General features: G+C 37.7%; 1 protein-coding gene across 2 annotated transcripts in view; it reads right to left on the reverse strand.

Moving 5' to 3' along the window:
* The window catches only part of LOC140728383 (uncharacterized), a 120,355-nt gene that overhangs the window by 48,601 nt on the left and 56,617 nt on the right, over positions 1–15,137 (reverse strand). For both annotated transcript variants that reach the window (XM_073047010.1, XM_073047009.1), the window contains 11 exons: positions 13,961–14,014; positions 9,846–9,899; positions 8,935–8,988; positions 8,729–8,782; positions 8,554–8,598; positions 5,526–5,579; positions 5,129–5,173; positions 4,961–5,014; positions 1,090–1,188; positions 947–991; positions 534–632 (listed from right to left, as the gene is read on the reverse strand). In XM_073047010.1, the coding sequence (XP_072903111.1) occupies positions 534–632; positions 947–991; positions 1,090–1,188; positions 4,961–5,014; positions 5,129–5,173; positions 5,526–5,579; positions 8,554–8,598; positions 8,729–8,782; positions 8,935–8,988; positions 9,846–9,899; positions 13,961–14,014 (657 nt within the window). The remainder of the gene's footprint in view (positions 1–533; positions 633–946; positions 992–1,089; positions 1,189–4,960; positions 5,015–5,128; positions 5,174–5,525; positions 5,580–8,553; positions 8,599–8,728; positions 8,783–8,934; positions 8,989–9,845; positions 9,900–13,960; positions 14,015–15,137) is intronic.

The following is a 15,137-nucleotide window of genomic DNA, read 5'->3' on the forward strand; positions in this document are numbered from 1 at the left end:
GCCAACAACAGTATATTCATTAAATATTTATCTCTTTTCAACCATTCTTGAGGTATATATCCAAAATATATGTTCTTACTCTCTAAGGGTATTTCACATTTAAAGATGTCCTGTAGGGCATTGTGTATCCCCCTCCAATAGTTTTTGATAACAAGGCTGTCCCAAAAAATATGATAATGATTTGCATTTTGATTTCCACAATTTCTCCAGCAAACAGGGAGGTTACCATCATAATGGGATTTCTGAGAGGGTGTAATAAAATATCTTATCAAGTTTTTCCATCCAAACTCCCTCCATTTCTGTGAACTGGTACACTTCCATTGATACATCCATATTGTTGTCCATTCTTCCTCAGATATAATTACCCCTCCTTCCTTCTCCCATTTTGTCTTAATGTATGAAGTTGAATGTGTTTTAAGATTTGACAACCCTTATACATGCTTGAAATGTCTGTTCCAAATGAATCCAGGGATTCCCAACCTGGGGTCCACAGACACCTTGCTTAATGGTACGGTTCTATGGCACATACTTACTGGTAGACCTTTATCACCTGGAAATCCGTTAGTTCCTGCTGGCCCTGGAGGACCAATGGCACCAGGCCCACCAATGTGCCCAGGAGTTCCAGGAGGGCCCTAAGAACATGAAGAAAAATGGTGTGAATAGTGTTTCTACTAAAGGCTATACTCTTGGATAGTGCCAAAGGCATATAACTAAGACAATTGAAATTTTAATTGGTCCCTTTAAAATGTAGAAGAAAGTACCTTTGGCTTCTGTTAAGGAACAGATAATTCACATTACGTGATTAAATCATGTTCAAATGATAGATACAAGCCAAATTAATGAGAGAGTTATTAGATTGTCTCCTCTATAATCATTGCATTACTCCACTGTATTTGTTACATATGTTCACTATATGAAAATGAAAAATGATTTTGATGTAACTGACCGAAATCCCTGGTGTGCCAGGTGATCCATTTTTTCCAGGATTCCCCTGCAATATGAATCAGAAGTAAACAGACAGATGTTGTTTTCCACCATTTACTAAATGGTTAATGAAAGACTGATATGCAGCAAATGTTGGTTACTTACAGGATTTCCTCGGTGTCCAACAGGACCAACATTCCCTGGTAGACCTCTAGGTCCTGGAGGACCAGCAGAACCAGGAGAACCTTTTTCACCAGTTTCACCCTGCAAGTTAAAGTATTAAACTCTAGTTACATTCTTGGAAATGTGTAATCCTTTGGATGGTTTATACATAATCTAAATTACAAGAGAAAAGGTTGAAGGGTATTTTAATTCATAATCATTATCAAAAAACCCTTTATTTTATGTTGCCGTTCTTATTGATGACAGGTTTTGCCAGGGCATTAATTCTGCAGGTCTTCCATCATGTTTGTAACTATTTATACTTTATTCCATTGAATTCTCTCCAGTATCTGGTTAGAAACAGGACGTAAAGATTGATCTTCTCCCTTCTCTAATATGGAAACTCCCACCTTATCAGCCTCTAAGGACCCAGTGAAATATTGACAGAGCAGAAATTTTGCCTCTTCAAGCTACATTACGTGGGGTGTGGCAGTGGAACATTGTGAATCTTCTCTCTGGTTCTCACGTGAAGAAGCAATCTCAAATTACACCAGGAATTTCTTTTGATTTGGTTCTTAAAAGTTTGAAATCAGCTAGCAGAGTTGCTGAGGTCCAGAGTGAGAGTCCAAAATTTTCTGGATAAGAACATAAAATACCCCAAAATTTCTGCTTCAGATGCAAGAGACATATACACCTCTTACAGTAGCTCTTCACTGGTCTTGAATGCCCATGGGCATATGACATGTGGAACTATTTTCTTTGATGTGCCTACATGCGTTAGTTTAATCATTCAATCTAATTGTGCTGTCTTTAAATTCATGGCTCAACTCATCTACACCAACAAAGATGCCCATTGAAAGTTAGTCTCATTTGCTTGTACTTGGCTCATATCCTTAAAAGTAATCCCTTTTCCCTGGGACAAAGACTGCGCACATTCAGCATCCTAATGCCCTTTTATAACGTCATTCCCTCAGCTTCATTTTCTCTGGGGAGAACAGTCCCAGCCCCTCCACTTTATTCTTCTAACTCAAGCCCTCCAGTCCCGGAAAAATCCTTGTGATTTTTTTTTGGCATTGTTATAACCCCAGCCCCCTCCTTTGTGAGAATCGCAAGAGAGAGAGAGAGAGCCTTACGGTTTGGAATGCGGGCTGGCCGCTCAGCCAGACAAAAGCCTTGGACATAGCCATTGTCTTGGGAGACACCTTTGTGGAATAAGGAACTGGACTACGTGCAAACCCTCAGGGCAATGTGAGATGGGTGATGGGGGAAAGATTGCCTCACCCCCACCCTGATTGACATCTACAACCCTGCCAGTCCAGATAAAAGGTGGGCTGCCGAGGCGGGGCCTCAGACGCACCAAGGAGACACACGAAGAAGACACGATAGCGCTTCCCGTCAGAGCGGGAAGCCATTCTGAAGGAAGCCACGTGCGTTAGATTCCGGATCGGGAGTCTGTGGCTGGACCCAAAAGGAAAAACTGCTTTAACTAACAACAGGGATTTGCTTCGCAAGGACGACGGGCAAGTGTTCCTTCTCTCTCTCCAACATGTGAAATGCCAGCGGTTCCCAAAACGGGGAAGCCTGCAGACTTTGAGTGACTCTTATATTCCATTAGACTCAGTATCCCCTAGACAACGATAGAGCTTATTTTTGATTGATTATTACTATACCTGTGCTTTAGATTGAGTTTTGACGATGTATATGATCTGAATGTTTTGTATTAACCATACGTTTGAAAATAGTATCATCAGGCTTCAGCGGACCTCTCTATCTTTGCTGGTAAGTCACCCAGTTACTGGGGAACGTAACAGCATCCTGTATAGCTTCATCACATCCTTCCTATAGTGAAGTGACCAGAAGCACAGTCTTGGCAACATCTTGTACAACTGTGATATGACATCCTAATTATTCTAATGAATTATCCAAACTTTGAATTTAAGCATGATATACACCTGCTTCACCCACCTGTCTACCTGTGTTACCACTTTCAGAGAAGTATATACTTGTAAGCCCTAGGTCTTTCTGTTGAACAACACTGTTCCATTCACTGTATATGTCCTACCCTGGTTTGACTTGCCAAGATCAATTACATCACACTTGTTTGAGTTAAACTGCATCAGCCATTCCTTCAACCACCTTGATAATTGACTTACACTTTGCAGTAACCTTACTTGGTATCCATTGTTCCACAAATTTTGTAATCATCCAGAAACTTTTTAATCACATCATTAACACTCAACAAAATCATAATCGTCAGTGCTCTCCATCTGAAATAATTCTCACTATCACCAAGCCAATTTTGCATCCATTCAGTTGGATCATCATGGATCTCCCTTAATCTACTCTTCTGGATCAGCTTAGCAACTTGTAGTTATAAGCTTCATGGTCAAGTTAGTTGGCATTCCTTTTGTACAGTATTGCTTTCATTTCACTTTGTTTTCATTCCCCCCCATTAGATGTAAACTTCGACTTCATTGTAAAACCTGCATTGTAAATACTGAAATTCATAACTTAGCAGTAGAATTTTAACACATAATTTGGGAAGACACCTCAAAATCTGTGTGGAATTTCACCATGGCTCCTTCTCCTCTCTTTCCTGAACATTATACACTAAATAGGCACTATTAAAAGTGAAAGACAGATCAATTTTCAGTCCTCAATCAAAAACCCTAAGAATGATTATTATATTATTTGTTCCATTACTGTTAGCAGCAATTTGCTGTCCATCAAATGCTGTCAATTTTCTCTTTGTCAGAACCATCAATCACACATTGCAAGTACAGTCAACTCCAGTTAATTGGGCCATCGGTTAATTGGGGCAGATGCATATTTGGGACAACACTTAAGAACAAGAACTAATTGGGAAAAGAGCTGGAACTCCTTCTGTTTATTTGGGACTTGATGCCACTTAATTGGGACAGGAGACAGTTGTTGAACAGTTTCTAACCAGTGTCAGTCCTGTGCACTTGTGTGGCTAATAGACACTACAATGTGTTTAGAACAAAAACTTTTCAAAATAGCATCAGTAGTGTGTGTTTGCATTGAAAAAGCAATGATTTTTGTCACTGGTAGTTGGTGAAACAATTAATATCCATTTTGCTCACTGTGGTTTCAAGCATTTAGGCTTGAAGGTGCAAGAAATGGCTGGGAGTGAAATTGAAATGGCTTCACTACTACAGCAAGTTAGGAACTATATGTTCATTCAACTATGTTGAATGTTACAATGAAATGAAGATTTAGAGGATTCAATGGTTGAAAGCATTGTATGAAGGCAGTCCATTATCTGCATTAGGCATGGGACAATAAATGCTGAACTTGCCAGCAATGCCCAGATTCTGAAAAAAATAACTAAGCCCATGAAATAACTCTGCCATGGATGGTCCCAAGTCTAGCTGCAAAAGGAGGAGTGTTAGGCTTGGGGGCGAGCAACCCCCTCCCATAGAAACCCAGCACTACAGAAACACTAAGAGAAGCTCCAAAGACCTCATCCCTGGGAAAAGAGGGAATTTCTAGGATGGGCTGCACCTACAGGTAACTTGAAACCCTGGTCCAGGACAGAGGATTCTGGCAAGCTGCAGTCAGCAGCTTGAACTCCAGTACGGGTGATGGGCTTAAGAAGATGAAGCCCATGAAATGCTTATTGGTCAAAAGTTCAAATAAATGTATTATCTAAGTATGCCATACATGACCTTGAGATTCATTTTCTTGTAGGCAACTTCAAAACAAAGAAGCATAGTAGAATTCACAAAAACTCCACATCACAAAGACAGCCAAATGTCTAATTTGCAAAAACAAAAAAAAATTGAAAACAATAAAAAGCAACAAACAACCCTCAAAACATGAGCCGCAGAGCCCCTGAAAGAAGCCCACATACTTTATATCCTGGTGGACCAGAAGTACCAGGAGTCCCAGGATTGCCATTTCTGCCCTAAATGGAAAAATAAACAGAAATTTTATGAGTTCAAATTTAAAGACAACCATATAAGGAGAACTGAAGGGGCAGTATGAATAATGCTTTGCACTAATTGCACATTTCACTTACAGGGGGACCATCTTTGCCAGGACTGCCATTATATCCTCGTTGACCCTAAAAAAAAGGTAGATCCATGTTTAGAGACCGCTTCCATGGAGAATCTTACGAATAAAATCACTTCAATATTTTATCAAGGGAAGTAATCAGAATTTAATGATTTTAGATTACAACTTGAAACATGTTTCCATAAAATCCTCAATTTCAAAATTGAATTCCAATTATTAACTTTCAGGTCCTAGAGCAATATTTACTGGTTGCTATAATCATTACTTAGCTTTTTACTGTTACTATGGAAGATGTGATTCTTTATAATATAAATCAAAGTTACCTGGAGAAAAGTATTGATAACAGATGTTGAACATTCTCCATATAACAGAGATGCATAAATGATAATAACAGCACTTACTGGTGTTCCAGGGGTCCCATCCCGTCCTCTCTCACCACGTAAACCTGGAGGACCCTAATGCACATGATAAAGAGAAGCACTCATTTCACAACATAAAATTAATTTTTTACATTAATTGCATCAAAAAAAGAAATGCTTATCTGCTATATCAGAACATGGATTTATAAATGCAGTTGGTTGCACACTAATGTGTATGAAATGGAAAGAGCAGCTTGATAACCTACATGTCAAACAACTATGGTTTGTCCTTCTGTTTCCAAAGTAAACATAAGGATTGGTTCCATGCCTCAATGACTTTGCGAGGAGCAGGTGTCATGGATTGGTGCTTCTCAGGATCTTGAAAGGCCTGAATACAATGGACATGGAGCAAATGCTTTCTCCCATGAGAGAATATAGAAATAGGGTTCACTGTTTAAAATGGCTGAACCAGAGATACAGCAAAGAATATTCACTCAGAGGACTGTGCTCTTTTAGAAATCTCTTCTTCAAAGAGTGGTAGAAGTAGTGTCACTAAATATTATAAAGAAATAGATCACTGATAAATAAATAAAACTTACTGGGGCTAGGTGAGAATGTTGAAGCTGCAATCAGATCAGCCATGATCCTTTTGTCTGGTGGTTCAACAGGCTGACTGATCTCTTCCTCCTGCGAATTCTTATGCTAGTATGTAAAACTGCTTGAGAATTTTTATCTACATGGCTTCTACATTATATCTACAATTTTATCTATGTTGCTTTTTAAACCATTTAAATTAATGAGTGTGAAACATGGGTGCATTGCTTTTCAATGTGGATTTCTTCAAGCTTTCCTCTTCCAGAAATTCCTAGAAATTGAGGCTAATAGCTAAAACGTATAGGCTATAATCAAGCATTGAAATCACCAGTTGAGTTTCAAAATAGCTTTATCCAATTTAGAGAAGTGGGGAATGCAGTGACTTCTTCAATGTATATGATCTCTGTTAAATGATCCCTACATTATTGGCAAACCAATTCTGGATCTTTTACAAGTCCAAAATACATTAATGTCACAGGTATCCCAGGTAATGACATGCATATGTATGAGCAGTCCTTTTCTTCATTAAGTCCTCAAAGTCATAAGGTTCACCTTCTCTTCTGTTCAGATTGAGAACTACTTGTTTCCAGTCTAGCTCATTTCAGTAATCCTGAAGTAGCTGATGAGGCCTATGTATGATCCCTGGATCTTATAGAGAGAAGTACTTGACAGGTCAGTATGGGGTAGGTTGCATGGGAGGTGCTCGGATATTTTCACTGTTTATGTTAGACTTTGGTGTTCCCAACAAACTAACTTAGACCCTTAATGCCATACTAAATTTGCATTCTTCATTTAGAAGGATCATGGCTCAGAGAACTTTATGAATCGGTGGGTGTTGTGTTTTTACGAGGAGTCTTTGAGAGAATCCTTGGAGTATTTCTTCTGTTCACCTGGTAATATATTATCATGATATTGGAATTAAGGCTTTCTTTTCAAGAGTCTGGTGACAATTGGAATTCGCTAAGAGTAATTTAGGCCTCATTATTGGGGATGTTATCCAACATCTAATTAAGTAATCAATGTTATACCAAATTTAATGTATGTCTGAACAGTTTAAAATGTCAATTTAACTCTTTGTGACTTGCAGCATGTAGAGTGTCTGTACAAGGCATACCCTGTAGGTTTGTTAATGTCTATTGTTTGTTGTTAGCAGCTGGATTCTTTCATAAGACTGTCTGTTAATGACTAAATGTTGGTCACTTTGAGAGCTAGGTTGCTGGATCCTTTCTTAGTGTCTGTCAAGTTGGCTTTGTTTGCATTCAGGCTTACACTTACATATTAAGTTCAAAGTAAATTAATTATCAAAGTACCATACACAATCCTGGGATTCATTTAATTGCAGGCATACTCAATAAAACCATAATAGAATAATAACCATAATAGAATCAATGTACACTAATTACCAATTCTCCCAGACACTTAAGTTGTTTAGGTCTGATCAACCCAGCCCATTATAGTAATTATCAACAATCAGCATCTGAAATGTACTATCAACATGCATAATATAGAATGTATGCTACAACAAAAGTATTTTAATCCTTCTTCTTCAAAATGCTCTTTGCTTTTTGACTTTACAAGTATAAAATTGACTTAGTCAACCTAATGTTTTGATTTGATTTTGTATTTTGTCATTTTCCTCAATAGGACATCCAAAAGCCATAGCCTCTACTTCCCTGAAGCAGTGGAAGACTCCACCAGCAGCATGATGCACTGGGTTCAAAATATATTCTGGCCTTAACTTTACTTTATTTCCCTGTGGTGAACTACATATACCTGTCTGGACACGCCCCTCTGCTGACTGCTCCTGTGGCTCCTCCCACAGACCCCTGTATAAAGGCGATTGGAGGCACTGCTCCTCCCTCAGTCTCCAGGATGTTGTGTGGTGGTCTCTTGCTGCTAATCGTGGTCTCTTGCAGCTAATAAAAGCCTATCGTTCGCCTCCCATCTCCAAGAGTTATTGATGGTGCATCAGTCCCATAAACAATAAATGGGATTGAGAAGGACAGTATCTGCCATCCATACATATGTACAGGCAGCTTTCAAATTGATACCAGTTTTATCCATGGGAATTGGTAGTTATGCCAATGTATCTTGTTATGATATTGGAAGTGGAATTGGTTTACTATTGTCAGATGTACACAGATGCAGTGAAAAGTTTGCCTTTGCGTGCTGTTCATAGAGGTCAAATCATTTAACAGTGTATTGAAGTAGAACAAGGTAAAACAAGAACAGAATACAAAGTATTAGCATTTGGGAAGAAATGGATCTAAGGATACAGAGTGATATATACTTGCACCTTGGATACAGCTGCTGCTTTCTGAACCAACCGGGCATACAGACCACAGTCAACCAACTATGTCATGGCAGATGAAAACTGAAATTGGACTGAGACTTTAGATAGGAAGATATTAAGGAAAAGATGTGTCAGTATTCTCTATGGCAACTAATACCAAGGCATTTTGTAAATTTGTATTACCGTAGGTCCAGGCAAGCCATTGGATCCAGGGGAGCCTGGATTTCCCTGTTTGAGAATGAAATGGAAAAATCACTGTAATTCTAACAATAACATCCAGAAAACTTAATTATTTAATTCTCTTTTCTTTAAAAATTTATTGGTGATTTTTTAAATCAAAAATAATTGGGATAATTACCGATGGGCCTGGAGATCCTCGTTCACCTTTGCTACCATCAAGTCCATTGAACCCCTGTCAATAGACACATGTAATTAGACAATCCACATACATTCCTACAATGCATGCAGTAAAAATAAACTATTGTTAATAACTGAGTTGTTATGGATAATATCCCATTAGAATTATGCAACTAAAATATAAAAATGTTGCATCCGGATACTTACTCTATGTCCTTTCATTCCGGGAATGCCAGATCTTCCAGGATTACCAGGAGGACCCTTTAAGAAGAGAAATGGCACTGTCTTTGAATAGTTTCCATTAACAATCCAATGTGAGTGGCAAGTTCATTTTTACCACAACCAATGAATCAGTCTGGGTAAACACTTGACCCCAACATTTTAAGATGGTAAGAATAAAAGTGGACATTGTTATCAAAAGTATTATTTCTTTGAAAGGTAATTAGGATTCCTACTACACACACGTTTGTCAAAAGTCTTCACAGCAGCATTGGCTTAATTTGATTTTCGGTCTTAAGTCGGTAGAGTTGCGAGAAGTCTGGACTCACACATGGCCTTGCAGGAAAATGCAGTCATGGATTACCACAATCATGCCTCCATAGATCAAACTATGAGGAAAGATTACACAAGCTAGAGATGCAACTACTGAAAATCAGAAGTTTAAAGGATTGTTTGAGAAATGATATGAAAATCATCAATATAGGGTGGATAAATAAAAGGTACTACTAATTAAAAAAAACCTAAAATATTGATTGCAATCTTTCAAACTACATACAAATGCATCAGAATTGAATTAAAACTTAGCGAAACTGTTGTATCTTCATGAAACACAAGGAGTACCTCATTGCTAAAAATGCAATTGAAAGAATTTAGAAGTCTCTTAATAAATATATTTAGCCAGCTGTGACAAACTCTTAGAAACTGGTGGTGAACCCTTTCAACAATTTGATGTGGTCTCCAAGAATATCAACAACTTCTTTATCAAAAACAACATATTTATTCTTCAGTCTAAACAGTATGTATTTCAGTAAGTGTGCTGCTTATCACCAAACAATACAAATTGTACGTTCACCTGCAGAGACAATTATGCATTAATTTTATATTTATTTTTTACTTACTGGAAGACCTTGCAGTCCTCTGTGCCCATCTTTTCCTGGGCTTCCAGGGGAACCCTAATTTTAAACATCACAATATCAGTTGGTATAGCAGATTTGGGATGGCAACGTTAGAAACTGTTTTGAACTGTATGCTGCTGACACAAGCATTTTATAGGCAAGGCAAAATTCAGAGATCCCGAGATAAAACAAGCAGCCAATTTGCCATGAAACCATTGAATTGCACAGGAAAAGACACATTTCACTCTCATTACTGTATTTTAAATATTGACAGAATACTGAGAAATAATAAATTGGGTAGGACCAGGATAATGGAAATGTGAAATTAGTCAAATGAATCAATAAAGATTTAAATGCATAGTATAAAATCTCTATCATTCAGATTCAAAACATCAATGACAATACATGTAGCTCTTCAAATCATAAGGGAAGCTACAATTACAGCAAATGGACATGTTGTAGCAAAAACTAAAAGATGATTGTCCAAAATCTGATGTATTGGGTCAATAGTTAATAGACATCTCAAATACCCTCCAAAAGCTATCACTGGCATTGCAAGGTATGAGTAACACTTGCCTGTTTATGTTCACAAAAGTGCACATCAAACTTATTCTGCCTGCTGATTATTGTGATTTCAACATCTAGTCCATGAGGTCCAGCATGGGTCATCGGCACAGATCAAGATAGCTTGGACCTCCAGGGAAGCTTAATGTGCCTGTAGATCTAGTGTTCTATGAATGAAGCTGATAAGGAATGGCACAGAAAGGAGGAGAATGTGATTCAAGGTTTTAGGCACTGGCTGGATGACCTGGGAGTCATAGAAAAAAGCAGATGTGCCATATATTGACAATAAACTAGGAAGACCTTTGTTGACCCCAGAAATAATAGGGGCATATGTCTGTGAAGAATGACGCTTTCAGGATCTGAGTGCAGCACCGCAAAAAGTTCAGTAGTGTTACACCACTAAATATCATGAATGCATTTTCAAGTGCTTAATGTGCTATCTGAGACACCCACTGTTCAATTCAGTACAACCCACATCACTTGCCCAGCCACAAACACTATTAATAAGAACTCATACCCAAGCTTTTGATGAACTATTGCACTGTCAGTCACAATAGGGAAAACCCCTCAACGACATCTCACAGAACTGCCATATCACCCAAACATTTATCACATTTCTCAATGCCATACTCCTATCTTTTGAAAGATAAGGTTTGCACAATCCAAGACAACAGGAGATAACCATAGAGAGCCTATGCAGCTGCTTGTCCTTTCCAAATAAGATGCTGCTTATCACCACTGGGACAATCCCACAAACAGTAGACTGAATATTTTGACTGCACCATTATACCAATGCGTGATTTTTCTCCTCAGGCCTTCATTCAGCAACTTCAATCCTTCTCCAGTCTCTACCCTTCTCTTATTCACAATGTACATGATCAACTACATTTGCCAGTCATTGAAATGTTCCCACAACCTATGGACTCACTTTCAAGGACTCTTCATCTCATGTTCTCTGTATTTATTGCTTATTTATTTAATATTATTGTAAATCCTGGTTCACATCTTTCCTATTATGCTGTAGGTATATCATTTAGCAGTTCTGTAAGAGAAGTTTGTTCTGCTCTCAGCCTGTTTGGGTTATTGTTGAAGATAAGGGATGATGTGGAATGTGTACTATCCAATTAGCAGGAGGTTTTCTTGGTGAGGGACGATAAGGTTGGTGTTGGGCTTGTGTTCGGCGGGAGATGGAGAGAGAAGGCACGGGGGAGAACCGCTCGCAGCAAACAATCCGGTGGGAGACCCGTTTGTTCAAGATGGATTGCCAGTGACATTCAGAAGGTGGTTTGGGCTTTCACGCTGACCGAGGAACCACTGCATGAGTGACAGAGAAGTTCAGGATGAGCTCCAACTTGTTCACAGTTGACTGTTTAATTAGAATGGGCCCTTTTCTTTTTGATATTCTTTATTAACCCTTTAGTTAAGATTCATAAATATAATTCCTTCAATCGTATGCAGTGTACTGTCTGTTATTTCATGGCAATAATTTGTAACAGGGTAACGAATCACACAGCATCCACACAAGCCAGAGTTTGGGGTGTGATGAGTTGTCTCAATCTCACGAGTTTGGCTCTCCTAGACCTATGCAGCCAAGGAAACCAGGGAGTTCATTATTATTTCTTTCCTTTTGCATTTGCAGACTTTGTTGTCTTTTACATATGGTTGAATACCCAGAATGTGTGTGATGTTTCACTGATTCTATTATGGTTATTAGTCTATTATGGATTTATTGAGTATCCCATGAGAAAATGAATCTTAACATTGTATATGGTGATACATATGTACTTTGATAATAATTTTACTCTGAACTTGGTTCAAATGCAATAAGTTATACCCTTGCACTCTCCCGCCACCCATCGCCACACAACACAATCTAACTCTAGTGCCTTAACGATTTTAAATTTTCCATGAAGTATAGGCACATCAAGAAGGTCCTCATGACGAAGATAAAATTTCATTCAATTTCAGTCATATCTACTAGCTGAGATAATGACATTACATGTAACTTGGCTGATAGAATGGATGTATAATATCCATTAGTAAGATGTTAGGTATAATTAGCGTGCAGCCAAGTTATGGGCAAAGATTCTATGAACCCTTGATAATTTCCCCATTTTGATGAACAAATGTAGGGTCTGAGTTTCTTACATCATGTGGATTAAAAGGTAAGAGAAAGCTTGGATCACAAGTAAGGCCTCTGTAGTAAGTAAGTAAATTAAGCAAAGGGAAGAAGAAAAACTAGCCTGGATGAAAGCATAAAAAAACAAAGGAGTGGGAAAAAGGAATGTGAAGATTAGACAGGAGAAAGGGAATTAATATGCCAGAGGAAAAGAGTGACACAAATATTTTCAAAGTGGTTTGTTTAGAGCATTCCTTGGAATGTAACTCAATAAGATGGGTTAATGCAGAATTAAAATGTACTTCAATTTAGAAAGGGGTTGCTTCAACAAAGAAATAGCTAATCATAAGCTATTAAATTAATATGATTGGTAGTCACAAGACAACTTAATAAAAAGCATTAGATATGTGAAGGAGAAAGGAGCTGGCTGACTAAGAGTCAAATTCTTCCACCACACCTGAGTATTACTACCACTAGAGAAGAAAACCAAGCATATCTCTACAGATAAGCATTAACCTATTCACATCAAACATCAGGTATAATAAATCCGAGTCTCATCAATGACCTGTGGTTGATTGAAGAAAACTGTGTGCCGTCTGCTAACAGTTGCTTGGTACATTCCTGAACACTCCTTCTTATCTATCTAGTTATTGACACTTGGGCTTCATTGGTAATGCCAGCATGTATTGCCCTAGGTCTGGGAAGTTGCCTTCTTGAAGTACTGATGTTCTTCTGGTGAAGGCCACCTATTATGCTATCAGAAAGGCAGTTGCCAATGATTAGGAAAGGACAGTAACTTTTTTATAAATCAGATGGTATGTTAGTTGGAAGGGAATATGCAGGTGATAGTGTTCTAACTGCCTGTGTCCCTTGCCTTTTTGCTGGTGGTAGAATTAGTAGGTTTAGGAGCAGCTGCCAAACTGACTTGGACAAGTAACTGCTGTGCACTTTAATGAAGATAAACAATGCAGATATATTGATTATACCTGTGATACTAAACCAAATAATTCTCCAAGACACTGTTAGTAGTTATAGCTTAAGTATTATTATATAGATATTTGTATTTTCCCAGTTACCTTAAGAATAAAATTTCCTAACTCTTGCTGATGGCAAAATTTTGTTCCATTATACACATAAAATAAATTAGCTTAGATAAAATTTAAAATAATCAAAACCATGAAAACTACACTGTAAAATAAAACTTAACTTTACATTTTCTTCTGAATAATTTAGTCAATCAGTTATTCTTTCTTATACAAGACTAGATAAATGTTGATCAGAGTATGAGCATAAAATTAACTGAAATAGATTAATTGAGTTGCAAACACTTTAATTTGAATACTTCACCCTGTTTTGTTACTTTGAACACGTTACAAAAAAAGAAAATTGCTGTTACTGGTCAAAAATGATAAATGGCAGCAGTATAGATACTTACATCCTTGCCTGATGGTCCAGGAGGTCCAAATGGACCTGGAGGACCTGACTGACCCTACAATAAAAACAAGGTAATTAATATCTTCAACAAAACAGCAAATTTCACATCATCTATGACATCTGATTCTAATATCTACAATCTAGTAAATTTATACTATTAAGGATAGAAAGTATCACAAAATACATACAAAGGTTACTTGATTTGAAACAATTGGTTTATTGACCATTATAGAATGTCTCTTTGATGCTTCCTGCTCCCTTCCCCTTTTCTCAAACATGGATCCCCTCTCCCCGTCCCCTTCCCACTCTCAGTTCACAATAGAGTCCCATATCAGATACAGTACAGTGCAATACATAAAATTACTACAGTACTGTACAAGTAAAGAGGGAGATGACAGTTTCCATGTTCAACTTGGAAGGTCTCCAAGATTAACTTGGAAGGTGAGAACAGTGTAAATTACTCATTTAATTTACAGTTATATTTTACCAATATTTTTATTAGTTTCTACAATTCAGGGGTGTCAAACTCATTTTAGGTCACGGGCCGGATTGAGCAAAATGCAGCTTCATGCGGGCCGGATCAGTCGGACGTGTGCGAATGCAGCTTTCGTTGCCTCCGTTTTTTCAGCCTGCTCTCATGTGTCTCAGTCTCTGCTATAACTACAAAGTGTTTCACTTTACAAATTCTGTTTCTTGTGAAGAAGACTGCCGAATAAACACTAAAAACCCTGAAAACTTGGTACCTGAATAAACTCAGCATTAGCCATATCATACGCCATAGGCGCTTCGATTACTGGGGCCAGCTTTAATAGTAATTAGATATTATCTCGCGGGCCAAAGATAATTCCACCGCGGGCCGGATTTGGCCCGCGGGCCTTGAGTTTGACATATATGTTCTACATAGAAGAATACAGAGCACAAGAAAGTATATATAAAAGGTCAAAAAAGATTTTAAAAACTACCAATTACATTATATCTGTTCATAATAACAATCTCATTACCCCGCATTCATGTAAGTTAATCAATAGTTATCTTGAAATATACTAATTTATTCAATGTTTATTAAGGAGAAAAAAAGTAAAATACCTTCTCAAATAATAAAAATCAATTATAGCCAACGTCTGAATTTAAACAACGAATTGAAAGTTTTGAAAATAATTCAGAAAAGGTCCTCACAA

This window comes from Hemitrygon akajei, chromosome 5, assembly GCF_048418815.1.
Source record: "Hemitrygon akajei chromosome 5, sHemAka1.3, whole genome shotgun sequence".
NCBI classification, from domain to species: Eukaryota; Metazoa; Chordata; class Chondrichthyes; order Myliobatiformes; family Dasyatidae; genus Hemitrygon; species Hemitrygon akajei.